This window comes from Pseudopipra pipra, chromosome 5 (assembly GCF_036250125.1).
Source record: "Pseudopipra pipra isolate bDixPip1 chromosome 5, bDixPip1.hap1, whole genome shotgun sequence".
NCBI lineage: Eukaryota > Metazoa > Chordata > Aves > Passeriformes > Pipridae > Pseudopipra > Pseudopipra pipra.
The window spans coordinates 35,432,022-35,456,649 of record NC_087553.1 but is presented as its reverse complement, the minus strand read 5'-3'; the positions used below and the strand labels follow the sequence as shown (position 1 = coordinate 35,456,649).

General features: G+C 40.2%; 1 protein-coding gene across 2 annotated transcripts in view; it reads right to left on the bottom strand.

The window, feature by feature from the left end:
* Positions 1-22,354, bottom strand: part of LIN7A (lin-7 homolog A, crumbs cell polarity complex component) — a 48,878-nt gene extending 26,524 nt beyond the window's left edge. The window contains exons 1-2 of one of the 2 annotated variants that reach the window (XM_064655573.1): positions 21,637-22,354; positions 2,751-2,869 (exon numbers count right to left, since the gene is read on the bottom strand). In XM_064655573.1, coding sequence (XP_064511643.1) covers positions 2,751-2,869; positions 21,637-21,916 — 399 coding nt within the window. In that variant the 5' untranslated portion in view covers positions 21,917-22,354. The remainder of the gene's footprint in view (positions 1-2,750; positions 2,870-21,636) is intronic. The other variant, XM_064655572.1, reaches the window with a different exon arrangement.
* Positions 22,355-24,628: the final 2,274 nt, after the last annotated feature.

Below are 24,628 nucleotides of genomic sequence, written 5' to 3'. Positions count from 1 at the left end.
AACAATCAAACTCACTGGACAGTTAGGTTTCTATAATTTCACAGACCGGAATGAAAATTTTTATTTTCCAAAGCTCCTACACTATGGAATTTACAGGACTATGCAAGTCAGCCTTAATTTCTTTTAGGAGGTTTTCTGATGAAAGTTAGGCTCAGATCTTGCATTATAGAATGAACACACCACACTGCAAATCTGAATCTCTGCGTATATATAATAAGCAGTCTCTCTCAGAATTTGCATACTAACACAAAGCCTGCCTCCTCATCCCATTTTGATTACACCTACCTACAGCTCACACCCGGTCTGCTTCACACCCACTTTTCTCATTACTTCCAACTGACTGCCGTGCATTCTCTTATAATGTCAACAATTTTCTCCTCTAGTTTATGTAGGTGGTAATAAAGAAAATAAAATCCAGTCACCACACTCTCACATCTTGCACTCAGGATAAAAGAAGATAAACAATGGGAGGGAGCACTAGCAGAGAAATTTCTGTCTAGCCTCAGCTATTTGAAGCTCAAATACACTCAGAAAAATGTGCTGTTCAATAAAGCAGGCTTTCATAAACTCCAAAGTACACGAAGGACATACAAGAAGGGCATCCCTGATTAATGGTACAACACAGCTCAGATATCCTCCAAGCCCTTGCTGAAGTGCTTGGAGATGTCTAACAATGTAACGTGACCAAAATATCCCATGCTTTTCTAATTTATTTTTTTAAACACAGAAGTAATTATTTTCTGAATTTTCCATCAGCTCTTTAACTGGTGGAAAAAAGAGTTATAGCCTAAGTATTTACCAAGGGCTTAACGTAAGTAACTGAAAGAGAAGCCACATGTTGAACAACCTTAAGTACTTGCAATGTAAATATGTCAATCTTCCTACTCTTCCTAAATGAAAAGATTTGTTACTGGGCTTTCTATATTTGAAGATTTTTTTCTAAGAAGAGGTTTACATGCATAGTGGTGAAGAGCATTATTTTTTGGAGGGTGTAGGAATTTTGTTCTCTGATAGTGATATATTAGACAGGTTACATTATATATATATATAAAATATTTAAAAAGAAATACATGTTTTTGTTTATGAAGTTGGTAGAACTGCTCATTCATCATCACTCAATTCTTGTGTAACAACTAGCTCTGGGCTCCTTAAAGTGTCCATTTTTTGCCTGTAGGAATCTAACACTAATTGGATAGTCTGTCATGTGCAGGTTGTCTTTACACAACACTCTATAATGACCTTTCTTGGCACTGAGATGATTTTGTCAAAATCTACTTTCAGTTTACTGAACTGAGAGTGAATTTTTCTAAGCCACTTTCCTAATTCTTAGTCTCTGTACCTGTTTAAACAAGCTTTGTGTTTGCTTCTGCTATGACTATTTTCCAGAGATTAATATAAATTTGTTAAGATTTCATTGATGACACTGCAAAGATTCAAAGTTGCCTCTAACAATTGGAGTACCAGGCTCTGCTATCTGAGAAAAAACCCAAAACAAAAAAACCTCACAACTTTTCAATGCTCTGTGGTTACTCAAAGAAGCATTTAATTGGTTAAACGAAAGGACTAGTCAGAATATCAGCTTTTGAGGGTATACAGTGGCATTATTTATCGTCAGGGAACACTATTCTCTTTAAAAGCCTTGAAAACTGCAATTTAATTAAGTGGAAGCCTCTCTCTGATTCTCACATTGGAGAATATATTCCATAAAACAAAGAGTGTGCTCCATTTTGCTTATTAAACTAATGTCTGCTCATCTCTTTCTTCCTTCCAACCACTCAGCAGTCCACTCAATCAATTTGTTGCTGTTGCCTAGTTATCAGTTCAATTCTGCTACCATTGAGGGAACATTAGATTCCATTGATTTCAGCAAGGGAGGATTAGTCCCAGACTGTAGACAGATAAACAGAAGTTCTTACAGACTTTCTACTAACAAGATGTTACCTTTATTAGGGCATTTAGAGCTGCTTCTGTTTGGAAGGCTAACAGCACTTGGTTTAGTAGGTAAGATGTCAACACAATGTTGTATCAGATCACGGTTTCTTGTCTAAGGAACTTCTAACAGAAGTGTTTGTAATTTAACTGCTTTAAAGATACTGCTTGTATGCATGTAGGAAGTTGGGTGCATCTTCTCTAGCTTGACTAGAAGAAAACAATTATCATTAATCTACTGTTGGGCAGAGCTTAGGAAGGCCCTGACCACAGCTGGTAGGGTAATGATCACAGTTCTTAGCAATCTGACAAGAATTCCTGACATGTGGAGCAAAGCCCACTAGGATCTGAGCACTGACTTTAAAGGCAAGATTCCTGCCAGTTTCAGTTAACTTCAGCACTTGCAACTTTTGGCTCTCACTGCATTCAGATTTTATCAGCACATCCCTATCACACACCTGAGCTCAAGGGAAAGGCATTAAGCTTGCACTGACCCGACTTGGCATGTCCCCATATCCCAGCTGTACAGGTTACCACTGACCCTGAAACAGCTCGAGCAGAATCCTAAAGTAGTAATTAATCACCCCTTCTCCTTAACAAGGCTAATTGCCTAAGGGTTGATGCCTTGCTGACGCAACTGTTATGTGTCTGCTTTTCAGTAACTTCAGCATTCTGCACAGTAGCAGGCAGTCACAGACACATCCATCATTCTTTATACAAGGTACTCATGATTCTCCAGCATTGAAAGAAAGGCAAATACGCTTTTCTTTTCAGGAAAGAGATGTTAGTCTGAGAAATAACTAAAAATCTCAAACTCATACCTCTCTGATAGCTGTACAAAACTCACTCTGCAGCACCTTCTTTAGAGACTGTAGCTTGTGTACTGGTACTTCTCCAGATTCTTGCAGTTTCTCCAGTAACTCAATTGCTCTTGCAACATCTGAGTGGGGAAAACAAAAGGAACACAGATCAGTATAAACGGTGACTAATAAGTGACTAAAAAGGGCACACTGGTGGCCATTTTAGATTTTAAATCGGCTTTACCAACACATACTGTATTACTCTTCTGTTATACCAGAGTCTGCTAGGAAACAATGCTGCTGTTGAGAGATCCAAATCCCAAAGTATGGACAAACCATGCATGCACATGTACAACAGACCCAGAGAGGTTCAGTCTTAGTAGCGAACACTCTTTGCAACAAAGCTACCAGTTCAAAGCAGCTAATCCATATTAGAACAAAATATTTCTTACTTTTTGCATAAGAGAAAATAGCACAGGAAAAGAATGGGGTTTACTTTCAGAAAGTCTAAAAAAATGAAGCTGTGTCTTTATGTAAGCACCCTCAGGGTGACAACACCCAAGAAAAATATTTGATCTTTTCTTCTCATAAATCTAAATCTAAATATCAACTAATAAAGTTTTCCAGAAACAAGTAAAGTCTGCTCTGGAAGAATAGGAAGTCTGCTAAAGAAGAGTAAATATAAGGTTCTTGTCTAGGTCTCCAAAGACTTGATCTACCACACAAAACCTATATGACCCATAGAAATACATGAACAGTATTTCTGGTGGCTTGAATTCTCCTTAAGCACCTGCGTATAGTCAAGGGAAAGATCTAAGTGTTTCTGAAGAGAAGTCCAGAGGGCTTAAGTGAGTAGCCCTACTGAGTGGTTAGCAGGAATCTGATCCAGTTGAACAGTGCCCATACCCTCACTCATATTTTTTCTCTTTAACACTAGTTCCTAATTTACATAGCTATTACTAAAATACCTTTAAAAAGAATCAACCCAACTCATGAGACGCCCAACAATCCTTTATGGCTGAGGACACAGGAGCACAAGAAATAGTGGCTGGAGTCATGGAGGCTAGCCTAGTCAAGCGAGGGACACACTGACTTACATGTAGGAGTGAACTGAGCAAAACATTCTGGTCAGCCTTCAGGATGACAAGAACTTAAATAGAGGGATTTTTCCTCCTCTGTCATCTAATGCTGCCTTGCAGTTTTTCCTCTAAGTTTGCTAGTATAGTTGAACCTGACAGTGCTGTTATCTTGACTGTGTGGTCATTCTCAAATCTTATAGTGTCTTTTGGACAGCAATCAAAGCTACTACTGGCCAGTTTCACCACTCTACTAAATACAGGTTTGTGTTCCAGTGATGAAATGAATGTACAGTACTAAATGATAAAACAGTATTTGAAGCATTTTAATTCTGTGCTTGAAGTGCAAAAAAAAGAAAAAAGAAATATTTCCCCCCACAACTCCAGAATTACTACAATGTCTAGAAGCAACCTTACATAATTCTCCTTTCTGATGAAAAAGATTATACTGTTTGTGACTGGGAGATTATGCTAATTGAAACAGTTCTTACAATCCTTGGCTTGTAGCTGGGCTATACTGACCAGATGTCTGATACAACAAAGACATGAGAAGTTTTCTGAAAACAGAAAAGACATGACAGTAGATGAGCTGCAATAGGAATTAAATCATAGTCCAATATTTTCACTTAGAAGAAAATAATTATTATCCAGCTGCACTGGTGCTAGGAAAAGAGAAGATGACATCTTAAAAGATTTACAATTTAATTAAAAGAGGTAGGCAACTAGTCAGCATAGTCAATTCTGCCTTAGTAGATTAACACCCAAATAATTCTCAAGCTTTTTTAGAGGCATTTGCCAAATGCAGTTCAAAGCATAAGAGGAAGCATGGCAGAAAGTACACTGTTTCTTTCAGGAGGATGTTTCCACTTACCTGGCTGTACCTTGCATGCAGAGCAGTCTTGGAGTTCATGGACTTTCAGATGAAACTAACCCTAATCTTGTGTTAAAAGATTGCATCTGAGCTTTTGCTCTAAGCAGTGCTTTAACTGCTATTGGGCATCCAGTCCATGTTACTAGATCACAGGTATATCAACAACAACCCCTCTAAAGCACTTACTGAAGTGATGATGAGAAAGCTAAAAGGAGATCTAGAAAATAATAAGGCCATGGAAAGCAAGAAAAAAATTAGATTCTAGAGAGAAGAATATGACTGATGGGACATAACAGATCAAAGAGGATGGTTTTAAGATTAAAGAAGAGGTAAGTACACTTTTCAGCAAGAACCATCTCAGTGGATTGAAAAAGAATGGTAAAACATTAAGTGAAATATCACAGAATCACAGAATTGTTTAAGTTGGAAACCTAGTATGAAAACTTAACATGATTTTTTATGTTCTCAGTAATAATAAGGTTAAGGGATTTTTTAACAAAGCTATTGAATCATTTGCCTTGGAATTTTTCTTTTAAAGTCTGTATCTGCCACACAAGACTTTCATTTACTTAAATACTAAACTCACACTCCCCAGTTATTAGTACCAGTTGGTGCAAACTGGTATGTCAGACAGCACAAAGTAATTGGATGATTTATTCTGAAAGAGCTTCAACATCCCACCATAATAGATCAGATAAGGTCTCCACAATTTATGTGATACACGATGATAAATCTGGGGTCTGGGGTGACAAATCTGGGGTCTTATCCAGTGCTAGTTCAGGTAAATTTTGAACTGTCTTTGCCTCTCACCAGCTATACTTGTCAAAGATAGTACCAGAGATGTCCGATTGGTTGCTATTTTGCAGGTTTTTTTAAGTTTCATCACCACAACTGAAAATTCTGTGAATCACCCCAAATTTGCTACGGTCCTGAACTAAACTGTATTCAATGAAAAATTTGTACTGATTAGAGTGAAACATAAAAAGCTTTATGTTCATTTATCAATCTATAACAGTTAACTACAGGTCTAAGTATTTCCCTAGGATGTGGGCCAGACTCTAGATGATAATTAATCACTTCTAAAGTGATGAGTGTTACAATACAAATGATAAATTCATATTCCGGTTGAAAAGTCTGGCATGGGTGCTTAGTATGTAGTCTCATAGGCAAAACTGGGCACTAAGTTGTCATTAGCCAATACTAGATTACTTAACTTTCTGACTAAGAAGTGACTGGAGGTAAAAAAAAAGCAGAATATCCCAAGAGCACTCTGATTTCACACTTATAAATTCATCCACCATGCTAAAATACATGAATGCTGATGCCCAACATCCTTCTTTTTATTCTGTTTACAATAAACAGTCTTCTTTCTCTTATCACCATTAGGCCCATAACTTGCTCAGTTTGGCCTGTGGGATATTGCTCACAGTAGAGATATTGTAGAATAATATATAAATTACAGAAAGAAAATGAAGCATGTGTTCAGGGCCAAAGATGTTTGTTATCAGCGGATACTTTGTCATAAACAAAATACAACAGTTGGCATAAAACAGAAGACTTTGAGCAGACTAAAAATGTATTAACATGAGTGTATAAAATAGGACCTCATGAAATAGGCTGTATTTCCTTCCATTAATAACTTTGAAGGGGAGACTTGAATGAACAATTGCTTTTGGACAGGTTAAAAAGTGAAATTTATCAGTGCACAAGAACTTAAGTGATGCATAGGCTTTTTGCTGCATAGGCTTTTTGCCAATGGTTCCCTCAAGTTGAGCTCCAGCTAAAACTAGACTGTTTGCTCAAAGAAGTGATATGACTGGCAATGAGGAAGACTTCCAAGTTACATTATTTCCAAGCACATAGCAGGGAATCCACCCCTGTTGAAGTCAATTAGAATTGTCATATATTTGATATATACTGTTAGGATAATTTTCCTGTCTCAAATCGTCCTCTGATTATAAATCTAACTAGCTTTGCTTGTCGGTGTTATCACCAAGGATTTTTGCTTAGATACCATTTTCCTACATACTTGTGGAAAGGGCAAATTGCTGAGAAGAGTGTGTGTGTATTTATATAGATATATGTTAAAAAAGTCCCTGGAATTATGTTAAAATTGGTTAAGTTCTACACAAAGGAAATACCCCTGCTTTTTATTTCTGTGTATTTCTTTTGTCCTTTTTTAAGCAAAGATATTTAACTCAACTTTTGAAAACAACTGTTTTGCCTACTCTCAAACATTTTCTAAAATATGAACGCCATTATACTAAAATGAAACTCGCGCTAATGTCATTGAAATTTATCTTCATTTCCCCCATTCATATCCCACAAATTGATAGGAATTGACTGATGATGTGGGTAGAACTGTTCCTCTGTATTCTATGATGCATACTTTTTAAAAGGAATATGCAAGCATTTCCCCCTTATCATAGCCAACTCGCACTCCACCTTTTTTAATTATCTCCTTTTTTCTGATTTCCTCATAGATATGCACAATTCCTCTCTCTCTCATTCTGTTTAACATTCGTTTCTCTTTTTTCTTCTCATCATCATGCTTGCCTACAGCCTTTCAGGAAATAATACTGTTTCAGTGTGGTGGGTCATGTTATCAGTGGAACACAGAGAAGGTAGGAGGCTGCGGGTAGGTGGAACATATTTTATCAAGTGCACTCATCAGAAGAAAAGCATGTCTCTCAGAAAAAAATCTTCATTTCAAGGGTTCTTTCTGTATTTTCACTTGAATGATGCTTCATTTGCACTGCTAGCAGGACACAAGCATAAGATTACTATACAAACCCTGAGAAGAATCACTAGGACATTCAAGTAGCAAGATAACATACTGCAGTACAAGTGGAACACTGTATACATCATGTATACATAGATATATAACACAAGGCAGTTTAAAAAAAAAAAAAAGGTCAGCTGGCTTAGTTATCACTTTGTTCTGTTACATATTGTTTTCACTTGCTGGCTCTTGTTCAAACAGCTAGCAACAAACACTGCAGACTGATGTTTTATCTGCTAGATGTTTTAAAAAGCAAATGCTTTTTCCAATACAGCTTTTACAACTCGACAGCAAATTATGAATCCACAGAACGAATCTTGGCTGGTCTGAACTTGGTGCTCTTTCATATTACCATTAAAATTGCCTAGACCAGCCTCCAGCATTCTCTGAAAATTGTTTAGCCCGTGGTTTCACTCTGGTAGATTTTGTGCAGCATTTATGTTTGTTTCAGTTTAGTCAGGTTGAAAGCTATTAGGAAAAATGTAGCAAATGATTTTAGCATGCTAAATGTGTCCCATTTAATACCAGAGTGACTCTTGAAAAAGAATGCACATGCATGATTTATACTGCAAAATGTGAAAACTATTCTATGTATACCAAGGTAAGTGTCTAACCTTCCCTTCTTGTGCTAGTCTATGAGTGAATTGGTCTGCAGTCCTTAAAACAAATATATTATCCTCTGACTTAAGAGACTATTAGATAGTTAAATAGTAAGCTACAAAGCCATGCAATATCAGTTTGGGTTCAAATAGTAATCACTCAGAAACACAGTGTTTCTTTACTCTGGTAAGTACTCTAGAATTAAGCTGCTGGGTTGTTCCCAAAGCGAAAATACAGTGACCACTTGTTTACTATCAAGATATCAGAGAAGAGGTTTCTCGTCTTCTGAGGGTCTTTCTACACCTCATTCCTGTTAATTCTGGAGACTTTCACTGCATTACTATGCTAGTTACTAAGAAAAGTAAATGTGATGCATAAACACCATCTTTTGATACCTCAAAGAGTAAAACATCACTACAGATTGACAGCAAGGACACTCAGTAAGTGTCTAAAATATTCGCTAGCTTCACCATGGCACCATGGCATTACCGAATAATAACCCTGGAAGTTTTCAAGCTCTGTTCCGTTGTGCTTGAAGACCTTTAATCAGGCTGAAGGTGAAGAATCTGTATGACATAACAGGTCCTTATAATTGTCAGTAGTTTTTCATTCCTCCAATACTTGCATTGAGGTTTAGTTATTCCTTTAAACTCATGAGAATACATTCCAGAATTCTTAATGTTATTTTGTCAACTTTTTATCATAATTCTCGAAGCCTACACAGGATGCTTTATTATATTTAGCAATCATCTCCAAACATTATCAAATGACAGCAGGTAATCAATGGTTCAGAAACCAAAATTCTTTGGTGATTAGCAAAGTTAATTCATAATTCATAGCCAGCAGCCCTACTATATTGTATCAAACTATTTATATGGCTTCACGGTTAAAGCACCAGCTTCGGAAATATTTCAGTGTATATCTCTGGAAAATGTTCTGTATTACTAGAGCTCTGCTGTCAGCCACGGCTTTGTACAACATGGCAAGTCTTACTCTGGTATCAAATACCAGATAGTCCAATATGCTTCCATTCATCTCTTTGGTTCCTTATTATTAGCACAGTGTTCTCTCAAAATTCAGAAGCCCTTCCATTAATTGAATATATTTATTTAATCTAATCTGAAGAGTTCAGAAATGTTGAAGGAAAGAGCAGCCTTTTTTCCCATTTAAATTGATATAATTATCTTGCCCAAAACTTCATGCTAATCAGTAAGCATAAAGGTGTGCTTCACCATGGTAAATCACGCTTGATGTGCAGGGAGCAAGGAGCCAAGCTGTTAAAAAACAGCAATGTTATTCAACACTTTATAGTATGCATCTGTGAGGTCTATTCAAATTATTTATAGCAAGAATAATACTACCACTGCTTTCATACTCTAGTTTAGTTGATATGGCTAGCATTTACAGATTTAATGCACTGTCACTTTACACTCCTGTGGTTAAACATTACAACAAATACACAAACAAGTATAACAAAGAACAACCATACAGAGCTCTCATGATTTATCTTGTGGTGAGGGTTTCAAGCTGCCACACTTCTGATGTAGACATCAACAGCTTAGCAACTCACCCTACACTGCTGTTACAGTTAACACGGAAAAACAGACACTTTGAGGCTTTGATTCATCTGACCTATTTTAGATGAAATGAATCATACTCTGGGAGCGTCTGGTCCCTTTGTTGACCATAAAGGGAGACTAGATAATTACCTCAGATGTAAATGACTGCATCCTACATATCAGACATCTACAGTATGATGAAGCCCACTCTTACTGTCCAGATATACTGTGAATGAGTCATGCAAATTCATCTCCATGTGGTCCAGGAGACGTCATACCTCAGAAGAGTTACATTTGACAAGAACAGTGTCATTACAAGGGAGGTCAATGCACTTTCGAGTTAAAGCTTTTTAAAATGCCTTAACTAATGATTTTATGGATTTCTTTTTCTTCTTGATGTATGAGAAAAATCAAGAAATCATGAGAGATAACTGAGTGTATGTCTGTCTCTCTCATTTTGCCTGATGTGAGATGACTGCCCTAAATGCCATTAACGGCATATCCCCATGGGTTTCTGCATACATTCCCCAATGCCTGGAACAGGCTTATTTTCTTTGGCTACTCATCAGACCTCGTTTTGGTCCACATGTTTCGATATGTTTGAGCCGCACTTAGATTCTGTTTGGCTCTAGCTTCTCAAGCGCATCACAGGCATTCAGGTTCTCTGCTTCACTCCATTTCTCAGACACAGAGCCTATGATCCAACTGCTGCACACCCCAAGGCAGTGTTATATACCATGAGTCTTCCCAGCAGCTTTGGAAGCCACACCTGAACATGACAGCAATGGTCTGAGACATTTTGCAAAATAACCTATAGAAAGGACACAGTTTATTTGCAGAGAAAGCAGTGCTACCTGTGATCCAAATATAGACAGCAAACTGTGTTGAGACCCCTCCATCCAGCATCCTCAACACCACCAACACTCCTCAGTGCCCTCTTCAAACACTGAAATACTGACATTTCAGGCATACTGCTCCCGAATACTCTGTTTAGCTCATTCAACATTCAAAAGGTTCCCTTAAACGAAAAAATATGCTCCTGTGTTCTCTGAACCTCACAATGTCTACAATGTCTTAAGTAATCTCAACCTCCTTCTTACTCTACTAAGTTTTAACAAGTGATTTCTGTTCTTACCCTCAGCTAGGGATTACCATAGCCTCAACCTACCATGAAGGCCAACTAGGAGAACTATATTTGCTTTACTTAGGTCAATTTTCTTAGCATATTCATTACTGTACACAGATAAAGCTAGTCCAGTTTTTTCCTTGAGCCTTCATATGACTGATGTAAATCAAAGGAACGTCTTTGTCAGCAATTTCAGATTTTGTTTGCTTGTGCATGTGTGAGATTGATCGACAGAGTACCTAAAACTATTACGAGTTCCACAGATACTTAGAGAAAGTGGTTTGGTACCGACATATTTTCAGTGCTGATTTTTAGAGAAATAACAATAAGTCACAAAACAGTAAAGACTGAATTAATGGGTAATTCAGGATTGATTCAATAAGACGAATTTCACTGGCTTAATTCAAGCCATTATTGAAGAGCAATAATGCAATTAGAATTTTCAAAGATAAGCATTTAAAATTAACCTTAAAACCTAATAATTTTTAAACACTGGTATGATTTTTGTTCTTCCAAATTATTAGTTTCATTGCAATTTCTAAAGCAATCAGGATGAGAAGGTGCATAAATATGAGTTTGAAATTTTTACTAGAAGATTTTGCCATCTGTGAGAAAGATGAAACTACAGCTACACCAGCCCTTTACATTTGACAGTACCCACTGCTTTGTATAGAAGGCATTGAACATAGCATCAGTGTGAAAACAAGATATGAAATGATCCTTAAAGTGAAAAGATCAAAACATAAAGCTGAAAATGGATATAGAAGAGCATTGAAAACTATGGTATTTTCTCACACAGTACTTAAAACAGAATGTCAAGATTTTTCACCTGAATTACCTCTAGAGAAAAGGGAAGGGAAGGTAAAATTCCTTTTTTTTTCCCTTTCCTTTCTGTGTAGTTTTGACTTTATATTGCTTAATCATATCTGCTCTTTGTGATCATAACTAGGATTTATAGTTAGCTATTCACCGCTGAATAGAACAGATGAGACGTGATTTTGACCCTTTCTTTTTGATTAGGTACAGGTGGCTACAAATATGTTACCAAAAGACCACAGGTTTTTTAAAGTTTATATTGTGTTCAAATAAGTATTATTTATATAAGGAATATATAAGTATATATTAATTAACCCTTGCTTCCTGAAGCAAGTAGGGTATTTTGTAGTTTCAGACTTTGTGTTATTTAAATTCTCAGTCTCTCTGAAAGCATTTTTTTAAAAAGGAGAGATTGCATGTGTTTAAAGCAGTTATCTGCCTACACAGGACAGTGTTCTGTCTGACTTCTTAAAACTATGAAATAACAAGAAGAAAATTCTTTGAAGCAAAGCTATAATTCCCTGAGAAATTCAGTATGATGAAAACACCTGGCTTCCTCAGCTGACACCGTTCACCATGCTGGAGTGAAGCTCCTTTAAACACTAGACAAAAGCACTTTGGACACTTGGCTGGAACTGGAAATGTAAATACTTTAGAGGTTCTGATCCCAGATTAAAAGAAAAAGAAAGAGCTGATATACTAATATAACCCAAAGACTCTACTTAGACAGAATACTTACTTTGGTGTTTTAAACCACAAGTATATAGAGAAAAAGAAATCAAAATCAGTGAAGGAATTGAAAATTTGAGTAAGCTAGAGGCAGAAAACAGAAATAATTACCAGTAATAAGAAAAGACAGAATAAAAAGGAAAACAGAATAAAAAACAACATGCTTTTCTCTTAGCTAAAATCCATTCTCTTGCTCCCTTGCCTAAGCAAAAGCAAGTATTTATACACCCTATGTAAGCATCACAAAACAAAACTATTGGCCATATGGGCAAACTCATGTCTTTCCACGCTGCTACTTCCAGCGTGTGTTTTTATTCTGCATCACAGATATTTTTGTTGGCAGGTAAGAAGACAGGAAGAGGGGAAAAAAAGGCCCCAACAGGTGTCTCGCAAAAGGAGGTAGGGTTAACTTAGGGATGCTAATTCTCCTTCACAACAGGCACTATGTTCAAGCCAAAGCAGTAACTCTCACTTTTTTCTCTGTTTGCATGTCATTACTAGACTCTCCTGCTGCCTCCCCTCAGTTATTATCTCTCCAGCTAATCTTAGTCTTAAATCTTTTTATGTTATTACCAGAAAGACGAGAAAGATGGCCGTGGGCAACCGGCAAGCGTACATAGTGACAATACAAACTGTCACTTGAAGTCTCGGATCACAATTTTATCTTCTGTTTTTCTAGCTGGCTTGAGAGTCTGATGAGACAACAGTGAAAAGATGTCATTTGTGCAAAACAGTGGATGCAATATAGTCTTTATGTACACATAGGAAACACTTTACCTGTAGGTTCAGGTAATGAGAAGAGACTTAATATTCTCTCTTAAATTTTAGTGGATTTAAGGATATTGCTTTTTGCAGACTGAATCCCTCTGGTACCTGGCTACATACTAGTCATTTCTCAGGAAAGGAAAAAAACTTGTTCTTTGGAAGTGTGTAGCTGAAAAGCTACAACAACTAGAAGAAAGCAATATAAATAAAATCCTTTGTTAATAAATGCCCACAAAACAAGGCAGTACAGACACACTGTTGGCAGATTTCAACAACTGACCACTGTTAGCTTTCAAATTTGAAACAAGTATGATCTTTGAAGAAAACTGTGACTATTGAATTGCTGCAGCAAGTTACGAACAAAACCTTGAAACAGAAAACCCCTGTGAGAAACAGAGAGCTCACTGTCACCTTTGCAGTTCTGTTGCTTGGTGTCCTACATGTTGAATGATCCTGAGAATTGGAACAGCAGTATTGGAACTCTTCTCAGTTTGCAGCTTGATTTTTCAAGGTGTCTACCTAAGATATGAGTGGCACACACTTTGACATGGTTGTACCATTAGGATGCAAAAGGTACTGTATAAATTAGTAGTGACTTATAGCTATCACTGTCAGGTTACAAGACTATCAGGCTACAGAGGGGATCAGACGTACAACTACCCCTTTTTCCAAAGGCTGCTTCATAGATTTTAAAGCCATCATGCCCTCTTCAAGTTTCTCTGGCCTGTCTCTGTATAACAAAGAACAGCTATATTATTCTTTTGCTCCTGTGTTGATTCAGTAAGTACTGATTCACAAAAACACTGCTGCCAAATCTATTGAAAAGTGGAGATGATGATATATAAATTTCTGAGGGCTCAGACTGCTGCTGATGGCCATAATTATCCACCTAATCTGTTTCAAGTACATTCTTCCCCAATGCTTAACTGATTGTAGGGGAATTGATACCTTAAGGTCCAGGAGATTTACTTTTTCAGAAAACATGTCTGAAATAGAAAATTAAAGAGGGTGTAAAGGATTAGTGATTAAACATGGGCTTTTATTGAAAAGAACTAGTAAAAATACAACTGTTGTTCAGGAGAAATAAATTAAGAGCCTCTTTGGCAATACTCTTCTTTATACAATTATCCTTGTTTGTAAAGAAACAAAATCAGTGCTTTGATGCTCTATGTATTCATGGATGCTTCACTGTTCCATCTTTTAAACAATAAAGAATCATTCTCCGATCTCTTCAATCTCTCCGATTAAGATTTTTTCATCTCTTTTTTTCTTACAATTATTAGTAAAGTAGCAGTAGGGTAACAACATATTATGAGAAGCTGTGTGCATTTCCTGGCAACTTAGCTGAGTTGCATTTGAGAAATCTGACATTTATTTAACCTCTCTGTTTTGGACCCTGGTAATACAAGTTCTCAAATATGTACATACATCTCCCTCTGTATTTAACATATCTAAGACCCAAGCTTGCGGTTTATACACTTAGGAAAACATTGTTATTATATGTAAATGTGTATTTATTAATCAAATTTTCTCATCTGAATAGAGAATTAATAATTGAATGTTTCTCATTCAGAGGCTGGCTCTCCAGCAAATATCTCAAAATAAGATTAAAATGACTGAGATTAACTTTGAAAATGGCTGGATTTATACATATATGTACAGTTCATAGCACATTAGTAAATAGTACTTTTGCAAAAATGCATCATGTGAAACAAATTAACTGCATGTGATAGAAGGCAGACTCACAAATTTACAGTTATGTGCTTCTCAAAACACCATCTGCCTTAACTTGATTTCCCTTAAATCCTTAACTTCTCATTTTTTGTGCTGCTAATGAGCAATTGAAATTGATAGTTTTACCTAATTCATATGTCAAATTCTATTGCACTACCTACAGGAACAGTATTTTGTATTTAATAACACGGGTCAGACAAAAACTCGTACTTATATTTTTTGCGCTTGCGTGAGGGTCATCTGTGTTAAGGAGAGACGGGCACATACGTGTCCTGAAACAGCGAAATTATCCTCTACATAAAGCTGATGACTTAGCTTGTCACAGCTTTTAGAAAGCTTTCTTTCTGGTAACATCAGAGAAGTCCAAACCAAGTAATAGGACAGAATTAAGAAAATTGTTTATTTACAGTTACATCTAGAGATGAAATTTTTTTTTCTATAGTTGCACAAATGTCTCTCAGACATCAGTGTGAAACTAAAGTTTGTAGGACCTAGTACAGGGATGTTATTTAGAAAACAAATTCTTCTTTTTCAATATTATATGCAAATAGAGAATATACATTTACAACATACAAAAATACGATCCCTTGTGCTTTCTAATCAACTTGATGCAAATGGTGAATCCTGCACCTGTGCAGGGGCCTGTCATAGCCTCTATCCCCTTCACTCAGCTGCAGGAGCAGGTTCCCTTAGAGGTGTCAGAAGCAGGACACAGACAGGCAAGTTCAGCTTACCATTTTGCTCTATGCAGGATAAATTCAGATAGATTAAAATGATTAATTCGCTGCTATCATGTCTAAAGAACATTTTCATCCTGACAGAGCAGGACAAACTCAAGGTCCCTGCATAGCCATCGGTTGGCCACAAGCCTCGTTACTCTTTCAAAGGTGTCTCACAAACCTGTCCTGACCACACATCCCGCTTCTCCAATTCTGTCTTCTTATCAGTTACACGTTTCTGAGGGAAAGTTGACTAGAAATTTAAGGTATTCCCCCTTGACACTCCACAAAGGTGACAATGTTAAAAGTTGCCATGTGTTTTGTAAAAGATGCTTCCGTGTGTCTGCATGCAGGTGCAGGTCTCTCTCAATCTCATTGTCACTGGGCATCACTCTGGGCTGAAAGACAGGGCCCTATCTATAAGGGGGAGCCCAACCAAAGGGATGTGCTCCTGTGGGTGCCCAGCCGCCTCAGGCACATCTCACCTGGCACAGAGCTCCCATGCTGCCATGTACCCCAGCACCTCTTCAAGTGAGGACCGTACTGCCAGAGACATTTAAGCTGGACATGTGCATTTAGCTTTTAAAACTGTGTATTTTTACTCCACTCATGAACATCAGAGATGACACGTAGACAGGTACTTGCTCCTACTCCAGCTCCAGAGTTCCAGGTGGCACAGCTGAACTACATTTAACTAACTAAAACTTCAAACACACAGATCTTCATAAAATGTCCCAGTCATCACCCACAAACCACTCTCTCCATCTGCTTAACTTATTCCATCCTTTAATAAAAATGCATTTAAAAATCAAATAAATGTTGATACACTGATGTAAAAAACCCAAGCATTTCAGTCTCTGATTAGAGTTGTCACTTTCGTCCTGTCCCTACAAACAACAGTCCTTTTTCTTTCTTTTACTTGGAAGAATTAATTTGGTTATTTATACATCCTCAGCTGGCATATCAAGTGGAGATATGTTAGACTTAAAGTGTGTGGCACTTGCAGAAGTATTTTTCAATTTTAGCATGCTAGGCTGAAGAGCAAGAGAAGACATCCCCATGACAGACAGGCAGCCAGGCAGGGAGCAGCACATCACTTAGCACTGCTCCACAGGGCTTCACCCTGGGTGACAGAGATCTGCTCCCCCGTCAAGGACTGTATTTCACACTTTATGAATCTGATTTTCTCTTCCTGATGAGTATGTTGGGGTTTTTTTCCAAGATAGTACACATTACAATAATGGACGCACAGTCTACTGCAACTTATGTTTGATACAATTTTTGTTGTGTACATCTATATGGGTACAGATGGGGAAAAAAAATCCCCATTTATGTAGGCTGTGATGATGTAGTCAGAAGAAAAATGACAAGAAGAGAGGAGGAGAAAGGAAGGAGGAATACTCTAGCAAATACCTATGTATATTACTGGTCAGGCACCATCTGATACCACATCTGATGGAGTCTGTCTAATATCTCTAAAAGCTGATGGCAATTCCAAGTCCATTCATACTCTTATTTATTGTCACTGAACACAGTGCTTTACATAGTATTTTCAGGAAGTTTTGGGACACTCACTCCACTGGAAAAATATTTGTTTGAATTCATAAAAACCAACAGAACTCAGTTACAGTTCCAGCCAAACAGCAAGAAGTCCTTCCAGTTTCCAAGAATGTATTTGAAAGCAAGAGAAATTTGGTTGTCAATAGCCAGTAGATATGACCTTGTTATGAAACTTCACAGGGATTAAAATATCAGCACTGTATATTCAGTCTATTCAAGTTTCTTCTTTCATCCTCAGTCAAATGAAGAAGTGAAACCATCAGTGACATGAATAGTACCTATATAGGGAAAAACATAGTAAGACATGGATTACTAACAAAAGGCAGTTGAAAGTCCGCTTCATATGAAAAGATATTCCCTTGTTCTTAATCACGAGATGGTCTTTGCACAGGCTAATTGTATATCTTCAAAAACAAGAACGACTTTTGAAAAGTGCCCTTTTAAAGCTGCCACTTTCATGATCCTATGTAGAGGAACTGGGACTGAAGTTTTGCAGCAATCTGAGAAAATACATGGTCAGTTTTCTTTCAAAGCAGATTTTCATCTTGAAAGGAAGAACACAAGTAGAATTCGAAGTAAAATACGGTTTATGAAAAATTTGCCAGATGTTTGACCAAATAAAGAAGTTCAGATAGGAAAATCTACAATGCATAGCTAGAAAGATGTCTCCTTCAATTTGCAGGCCTCCATATGACCACTCCTAAAGTGTATGCCAAGGGCAGCACAGAAATCTATTGCCTCCTAATGTTATTTCTGGGAGTGTAATGGTACTTGTAGGCAATACTTCCATCAGACTGTGCTAGCACACTCTTTAAGTGACCCCACCCACAAGCTTCCTTTAATTTCTCATTGCTTATAACGTGTACCTGCAGCACACAGGAATACACAGGAGGTCCTCAGATAACCATAAGGAGACTAAGCTGGCTGGGGTAGATGACACTGCACTTGGAGAAAAGCAGAACACTGTCGCTGGATGCGTATGCAGCATCTGAGACAACATCAAGCTGGTGAGGTGCCGACTGTCACAGGGCAGCAGAACAGAGGATTAGAGGAGGAAATCGGGTTGCTGAACAGTGAAAATGGATGAAGATTACAGGCAACGCATAGAGCAATGGAGTTAACTGCACCAGGGCTTCGAGAAGAGCAAGGCAACAGAAGGCAGCATCCAAAGGAGACCTGAGGCTCTGGATAATAAAGGCAAAGGCAGCAACTGCCGGTCATGGGGAAGGGTGACACAACACCTCTGTGGAAGACAAAGGACATTATGAAGAGAGGCAAAGGCAGCAAGATGTGATGAGCAGTATGCCAATACAAATAATTAGTGTTGGAAAAATGCCAACTAACTGAACCAGGGCTGTCTGTAAACAGTGTCAACAAAATTCTTACTAAAGACATACCTGTGGAAGAAGTCAAAAACAACTGTATAGGTGCTTTTAAACATTTCTCTTTTGTATTGGAGTGAATGGAGGTAAATTAAGCTGGGAATGTTTTAAAAATCCATAACCCTGAACATAAAATGAAAAAAAAAAAAAGAAAAAAAGAAAAAATCCCAACTTTGCATTTTTTTACTTATCATTTTATGAAAGACATGTAACTGTCTCAACCTGGAATAAGATATAGCTCTCAATAACTTCAGGGTTTAAGCATTGAATTGGCCAAAAATATTCCCCCAGTTAGCTCTGATGAACACCGGAGATTACTGATGGGGTGGTATCAATTCAGGATGCAAGACATTTGCAATAAAGGTAGAAAGGGTGCACTTTCTTATGGAGAAGACTTATTTGGCTTATTTGGAAGATTTATTTTGCTGCTGTACTCAGCAGGCAGGTACTTTCCCCTCCCAAAGCTGCCCAACGCTTGGGGCCACCCTTCCCTAAATGGTACCACTCATAGCTTGCACTGCTTTATGTTTCCTGCTCGAAACAGTTGCTGATTTCTTCCCCTCCTCCCAGTAGAGCACCACACAAAGATCAGGCAAAACCCTTTGAGATTAAATTGTAAGTGATTAAAATTTCCATTATTTTGTGAACTTGTTCTACATATTAAAGAGCCCTAATGGAACTTGCACACATTTGTGCAGGTAGAAAGGCACATGATGATAGGAATTAAGGAAATTAATTCCTGTGCTTTGGACAGAAGTAATCTTCCAGAATGTAATTGGCTTTCAATCATTCATATACAACATGCCCTTCACCTTTAAATGGTAATTCATTTTACCAGGGGTTTTGAATGCCATTTACATCAGGCTTTAAGAAAGCTCCCATCTATGTAGCAGAATACAGTGAATATGTTTTGTCCAGGAGGAGAACACGTCAGAGGGTAATTCAGATTTCTAATGTATGTATCCCTATGATGTTTTACCGTTTCTGTGGCCCTTAACAAGGAGGAATGCAGAGCGTGTCCTGGATAGACATGAAGCAGCAATTCCCCCAGCACCACAAGGCTAACACCACCACCTCTCCTGAAACACTCTCTTATTTTCTTACTATGCTGAGCTCTGCGTGGGACATGGCAAAACAGATACGAGCATACGAGACTTTTCAGGGCTGTGCCTTGATTACAGCAGAGCTGTGCAAAGCACAGTGATGGTAAACATAGCTTGTCTGCTTTAACAAAAGTAACAGGAATCTGGAAAATCTCACCATCTATAACTTTCCTTCTCCCGTGGCTGTGAAAGAAAGACTTACAGCGGAAATATCTGGAAGCACTGGGCTTGGTCTAGTTGCTTCTGGAGTTGCTTCAGCCCACCCTCTACAGCTGATGTAACAGCAACATGTTACAGGTGATGAAGTGTATCCCTCTGACAAAAGGGCCTTCTGCAAGCCAGGTGCGGTATTTAAATCTATTTCCTCTTGCCTGTATTTTCGTTTTGCACATCACATCCTATCATTCTGTGATGTTTTATCTCACTCAAACTAATATCACCCCTGGCTGACAACCAAGGAGACTGTAATGCTGACATCCCTGCCAAATGGTTAGGCATGTCCTGGACACAGACAACAGATGCTTATATTTAAATTTGGACTAATTTGCATTTTTGTGTATTGTGGAATTTTTAAAGCATAGGTTTAGTAACGAAAAGGAGTGTATAATTCTGAAATAGCAATAATTTCCTTTGAAAAGCCAGGTTTGCTAATGGATTGCCATCTGTTCAACCCTTTGCCAGAAAATAGATTTGTCCTGCTTACTGAAAACAGTATTAGGGTGAAACTGTAGATTACACAGTGGATTTCTGAGCAGTTTAATTTAAAGCGCAGGCTAGCACTTTGCTATTTCAGTAAAAATAACTTCAGATTCCCCCTTTCTACTAATGCTGGAATTCAAGCCCAGAAAACTGTATTTAGAGTACTTTGTGGGCTGTTTTGCTCTCAGTTGGGTTCTAGAAAAGGTGCCTACCTCTCCTTTATCATTTTGAAACTGAGTTTGTGTTTCTTTTGTGCAGGATTTACAGCAAAAAACCTCTCTTACTTCGAAAACTCATCTTAGTCCTCTAAAAAAACCCCACAAACATTTAAAACACCAAGGCACTGACCTCAATTATGCTTTCAAGAGTACAAAATTTTTAGAGGCTAGGTGCCTCTTGGAGCCTCTGGATGCAAGTGAGGAGGAAGGATACTGCTGCAATTCAGGATGCTGCACTGGGAGCTGTTGGACCTCTCTACCCAATGGAACGGTAGGAGCAAAAAAAATCACAATGGTAAGTTACTCTTCTCTGTAACCCACAGAAACCTAATGACGTTTCTCCTAAGCCTTGTTACAGGGACAAATCCACTGCAGGGGAGAGGTTCAATTTTTACAGCCCGGAGGCAAAAGTTGAATTGTAACATAACTTCGAGATTTCAGCATCCTCTTACACTAACCTGTATAAGGTTACTGACACGGGCTCAAGGCTACCCAAGCACCCCCCGCGCTCTCTACCCAGACCGAGTAACTGTCTACGGAGATATGCAGAGCCGCTCTTTTATAAGGTAACATCATTACCGTCGCCGAGCAGAGGACTTGCAGTCACGATCTCTTCCTCGCACACCCTACACCCCCGTGCAAGCCCCCCAAAAAGCCACATTTTGCCGGCAAACGACGCTCCCGTCGAGAGGTTCGGGCTCCTGACTCGCTGCCGAACGGCGCTGCCCCACCACCGAGCATCCCCCGCCCAGCCACCTGCAGGGGTGGCGACGCGGGGCCCTGGGCGCCGAGCCACGGCGGGGGCGCCGACGGGGGAGCCCCGCAGGGCGGGGACAGCAGAGCGGCACCAAGGAGCGTCTCCGGACCGGAGCGCTGGCCGCGTCCCGCGCCACCGCCGCGCTGCCGGCGGCGGGATGCCAGCCCTACCCCGGTCTCTGCCCGCACAAAGTTTTATTGCCTCCGTGTCAGCTCTTCTCCCGCCGCCCACCTGAGCCCCGCGGGAAGGCGCCTCCCCGCTGCCCGCCGCCACAGCCGACCCCCGGCATCGCGGGGCCGGAGCGCTGCCGCGGCAGCGCCCGCCGCGCTGGGGCTGCGGGGGCAAAGCCGCCGCTGTGCCGCGGTGCCTCCCGGGCAGGGGCGGCCGGGGAGCGGCGGCAGCCGCGCTTACCTCTGTCCAGCGTGAGCGGCTGGACTGCTGTCAGTGTCGCCATGTCTGCGGCGGGGCTGGAGCCCGAGTGACGCGCGGCTCCGGCACCGGCGTGGAGTGCGGGGAAGGGCGGGGAGGAGGCTGGCAGGGAGAGGGGGCGGAGGAGGAGGGTGGCTCCGTGGGAGGAGGAGGCGAGCGGGGCGGAGAAGGTGCCCAGGGGAGGGCGGCTCATGGCACACGGGCCGCCGCGATGCTGCGGGCGCAGGGCGGCCCGGCGGGGCCCGGCGCGGGCTGCCGGCATCGCTGCACCACCGGGACCGGGCCCTGCGGGTGGCCCCCGCCTCGCCGCGCTCGCCTCGGGGCAGAGACCGGGCACCGCAGCGGCCCGGGCTGTGCGCGGGGCCGGGTCGTCGCCGGTGCCGCGGCCCCGGGGATGCCGCAGCAGTCGGCGGAGGGAGAGAGAAGGGCGAGGCGGCAGCTCCGCAGCGCCGCAGGGCGGGGAGGACCGGCGGGGGCCGGATCTGGCGGCTCGGCCTCGCCCGGGCCGGGGGCGGCGGGGCGGGACGTGCCGTGCTGGGCTGTGCCGGCCCACGTTGTGCTGTGCCGCGCCGCCCCGTGCAGGCCCGTCCCAGGGCTGGGCTCTGGGCAGCGGCACGGGGGGCCGTGTGCATGGGTGAAGCCCTGCTCCGAGGGCTGACTGCGGGCGAGGGAAATCCGCGTGCGGAGCCGGGGGAGGCGGTAGCTGGCGCTGTGCAGGGCCTCGGATTAAGGGACATACCACGTAGCGGCCCTTTTGGATGGATCAAGACGTCGGCCTCATCACCAGTCCGGCCATCACCTCTTTTCTAAGTGCTGCGTGCGGCCGGCCATGCTCAGTAAACCCAGCGCACCCAGCACTCTGCACTGCCAGGGGCTGAGTCCTCACATTTGCAGAGCGCGAGGTTGGTCACAGACACGTGGTGGCTCATCACCTCTTGTAAATGTAGCTTGTGTGAGCCTGGAGACCTCCACAGAAGACCATCCGCGAAAGGTGGAATTTCACACTGGAGCTCTGTGAGGTTTGCCGGCAGCTTTCTGGTTGTCTGCCCTTATCCACATGAAGAGAAAGGAAGGTGGTCAGCTGCCATCCGAGAAAGGCTGGCACTGTGGCAGAATCCCACTGAGTTTCTGCTGCTTTCTCTGTGGTGGACAGTGGTGTAGAGAAATATATGACAGTGAAGAATGGTGTCCTCTTTAACTATTGTCCTGTGAAGCACCTGTGATCTTGTGTTTACCTAAGGAGCACTGGGATAGGGTGGAGTGTCACTCTAAAGGGAAAGGTAGCATTGTTCTCCTCACCCACTGAGTTTTGACATACCACAGAGAACTAAAGTGCACCAGTTCAAGGTTGCACATCAATAAAAGCTTTAGCTGCAAGGGTATTTAAGCGCTACTGTAGATAATTAGGGAAGCTGTGGAAAAATTGCCATTAAAAGTTTTCAGAGCAGATTAAAAATACATTTGTTTGTTTTAAAATTAGAAAAATTTAAAATATATATGTAAATATGAACCACCTATTTCTTCTGATAAGCTGAATTCAACACAAATTTCTCTAATTAATAATAGTAAACAGTAGCCTGTTTGGTTATCTTGGCAAAAAATATTTCAATTAACTAAAATATCAGAGAGAAATCAGCTCCTGACAAACAGTTTTTGAAATCAAAATTAACATAAGGATTTTTATTATGCAAATTTTACATACTTGCATAGCAGCTGGATTGACATAAAGTGTGATAACCCCTCTTAAGTAGTCACGTTACTATATATTGGATTTTTAGTCCCAAATGGAAAAGAAATACACATTTGGAGTATAGCAACCTAATGTGACGACACTGAAACTGTTACGACACTTGAAAAAACTTTATTACAGATATAAAAGTGTCTTTAAATAATATTAAGAACAAGATGCCAAGTAAATTAGCCAACCAAGTTGCTTTCCGTATAGAAATTCATAACCCTCAGACTTGCCTTATTAAAGTGCCATCTTGCAAACAGACATTTTTAAGCAAAATACTGTTATCAGAGTAACTTTTCCGCCAATAAACTTTTTAAAAAAGTAGAACTTTAGAAAAAATCAATGTTTGGGCTTGAGCAAACATGGGTTTATCCTTTTTTATCTACCATTGGTCAGATTTTGTGTGTCACAAGGACTAATTGGCACTTGGATGAGAGACTTGAATGGAAGTACTAGCTGCACTCAAGGAAGATGAAAAGCAGCATTTGCTGAAATTAAGCATTTTCTAATTGGCATAGCTGCATAGTTAATTCTCAAGAACATTAAAGACCCAGCTGAGGAATACTTTTAAGCAGCTGAACTGGAAAAATTGCAGAAGTTGTACAGCTGAATTCGGCAACTGGAGAAAGGAGTGGAATGAGGCAGGGAGCTGTGCAGTAGTTCTTGCTTTGCCAACCCCCAGGAGAAACAGTGGACTCTAATAGCAAAAGTTAGCAGTCAAAAAGAATGAGTGCCAGCCAGCCTTCTGTCTTAGAATGTGTATCTTTTTGGACATAATCAACTGGTCTGACTCTCAGTCTTCTTGTTGGTTCCTTGGGCTGTATTGGAGCTTTTAATTCAATATCACATGTTGTTTACTGAACCAATGAAATTAGACTGAATTAACAGATTTTATATCTGTTATGTGGATTATAAACTCCTTTACTGACATATCTCTAACAAGTAGTCAGTGGTCAGGTGCCAGTGAACAAGGCTATTGCTAGTAACATGCCTGTTGACTTTTTCTGGCTAAATTTTTAAACAAAATTCAGTATTTTGTTCAAACACCTAAAATGTGGATGTAAAGGCTTCCATGGCTATGCTTTTAGGTAATACAGATTATATATTAAAAAAATAACCTTGAAAGTGGGTAAACGTTGAAAGACGTCTAGAGAGGCTGTGAAATGAACTTGACTGAGAAAGGACCTGGGCAACCTGTTCCTACTGTGACAGTAGCCTGGCTTTGAGCAAGAGATTATA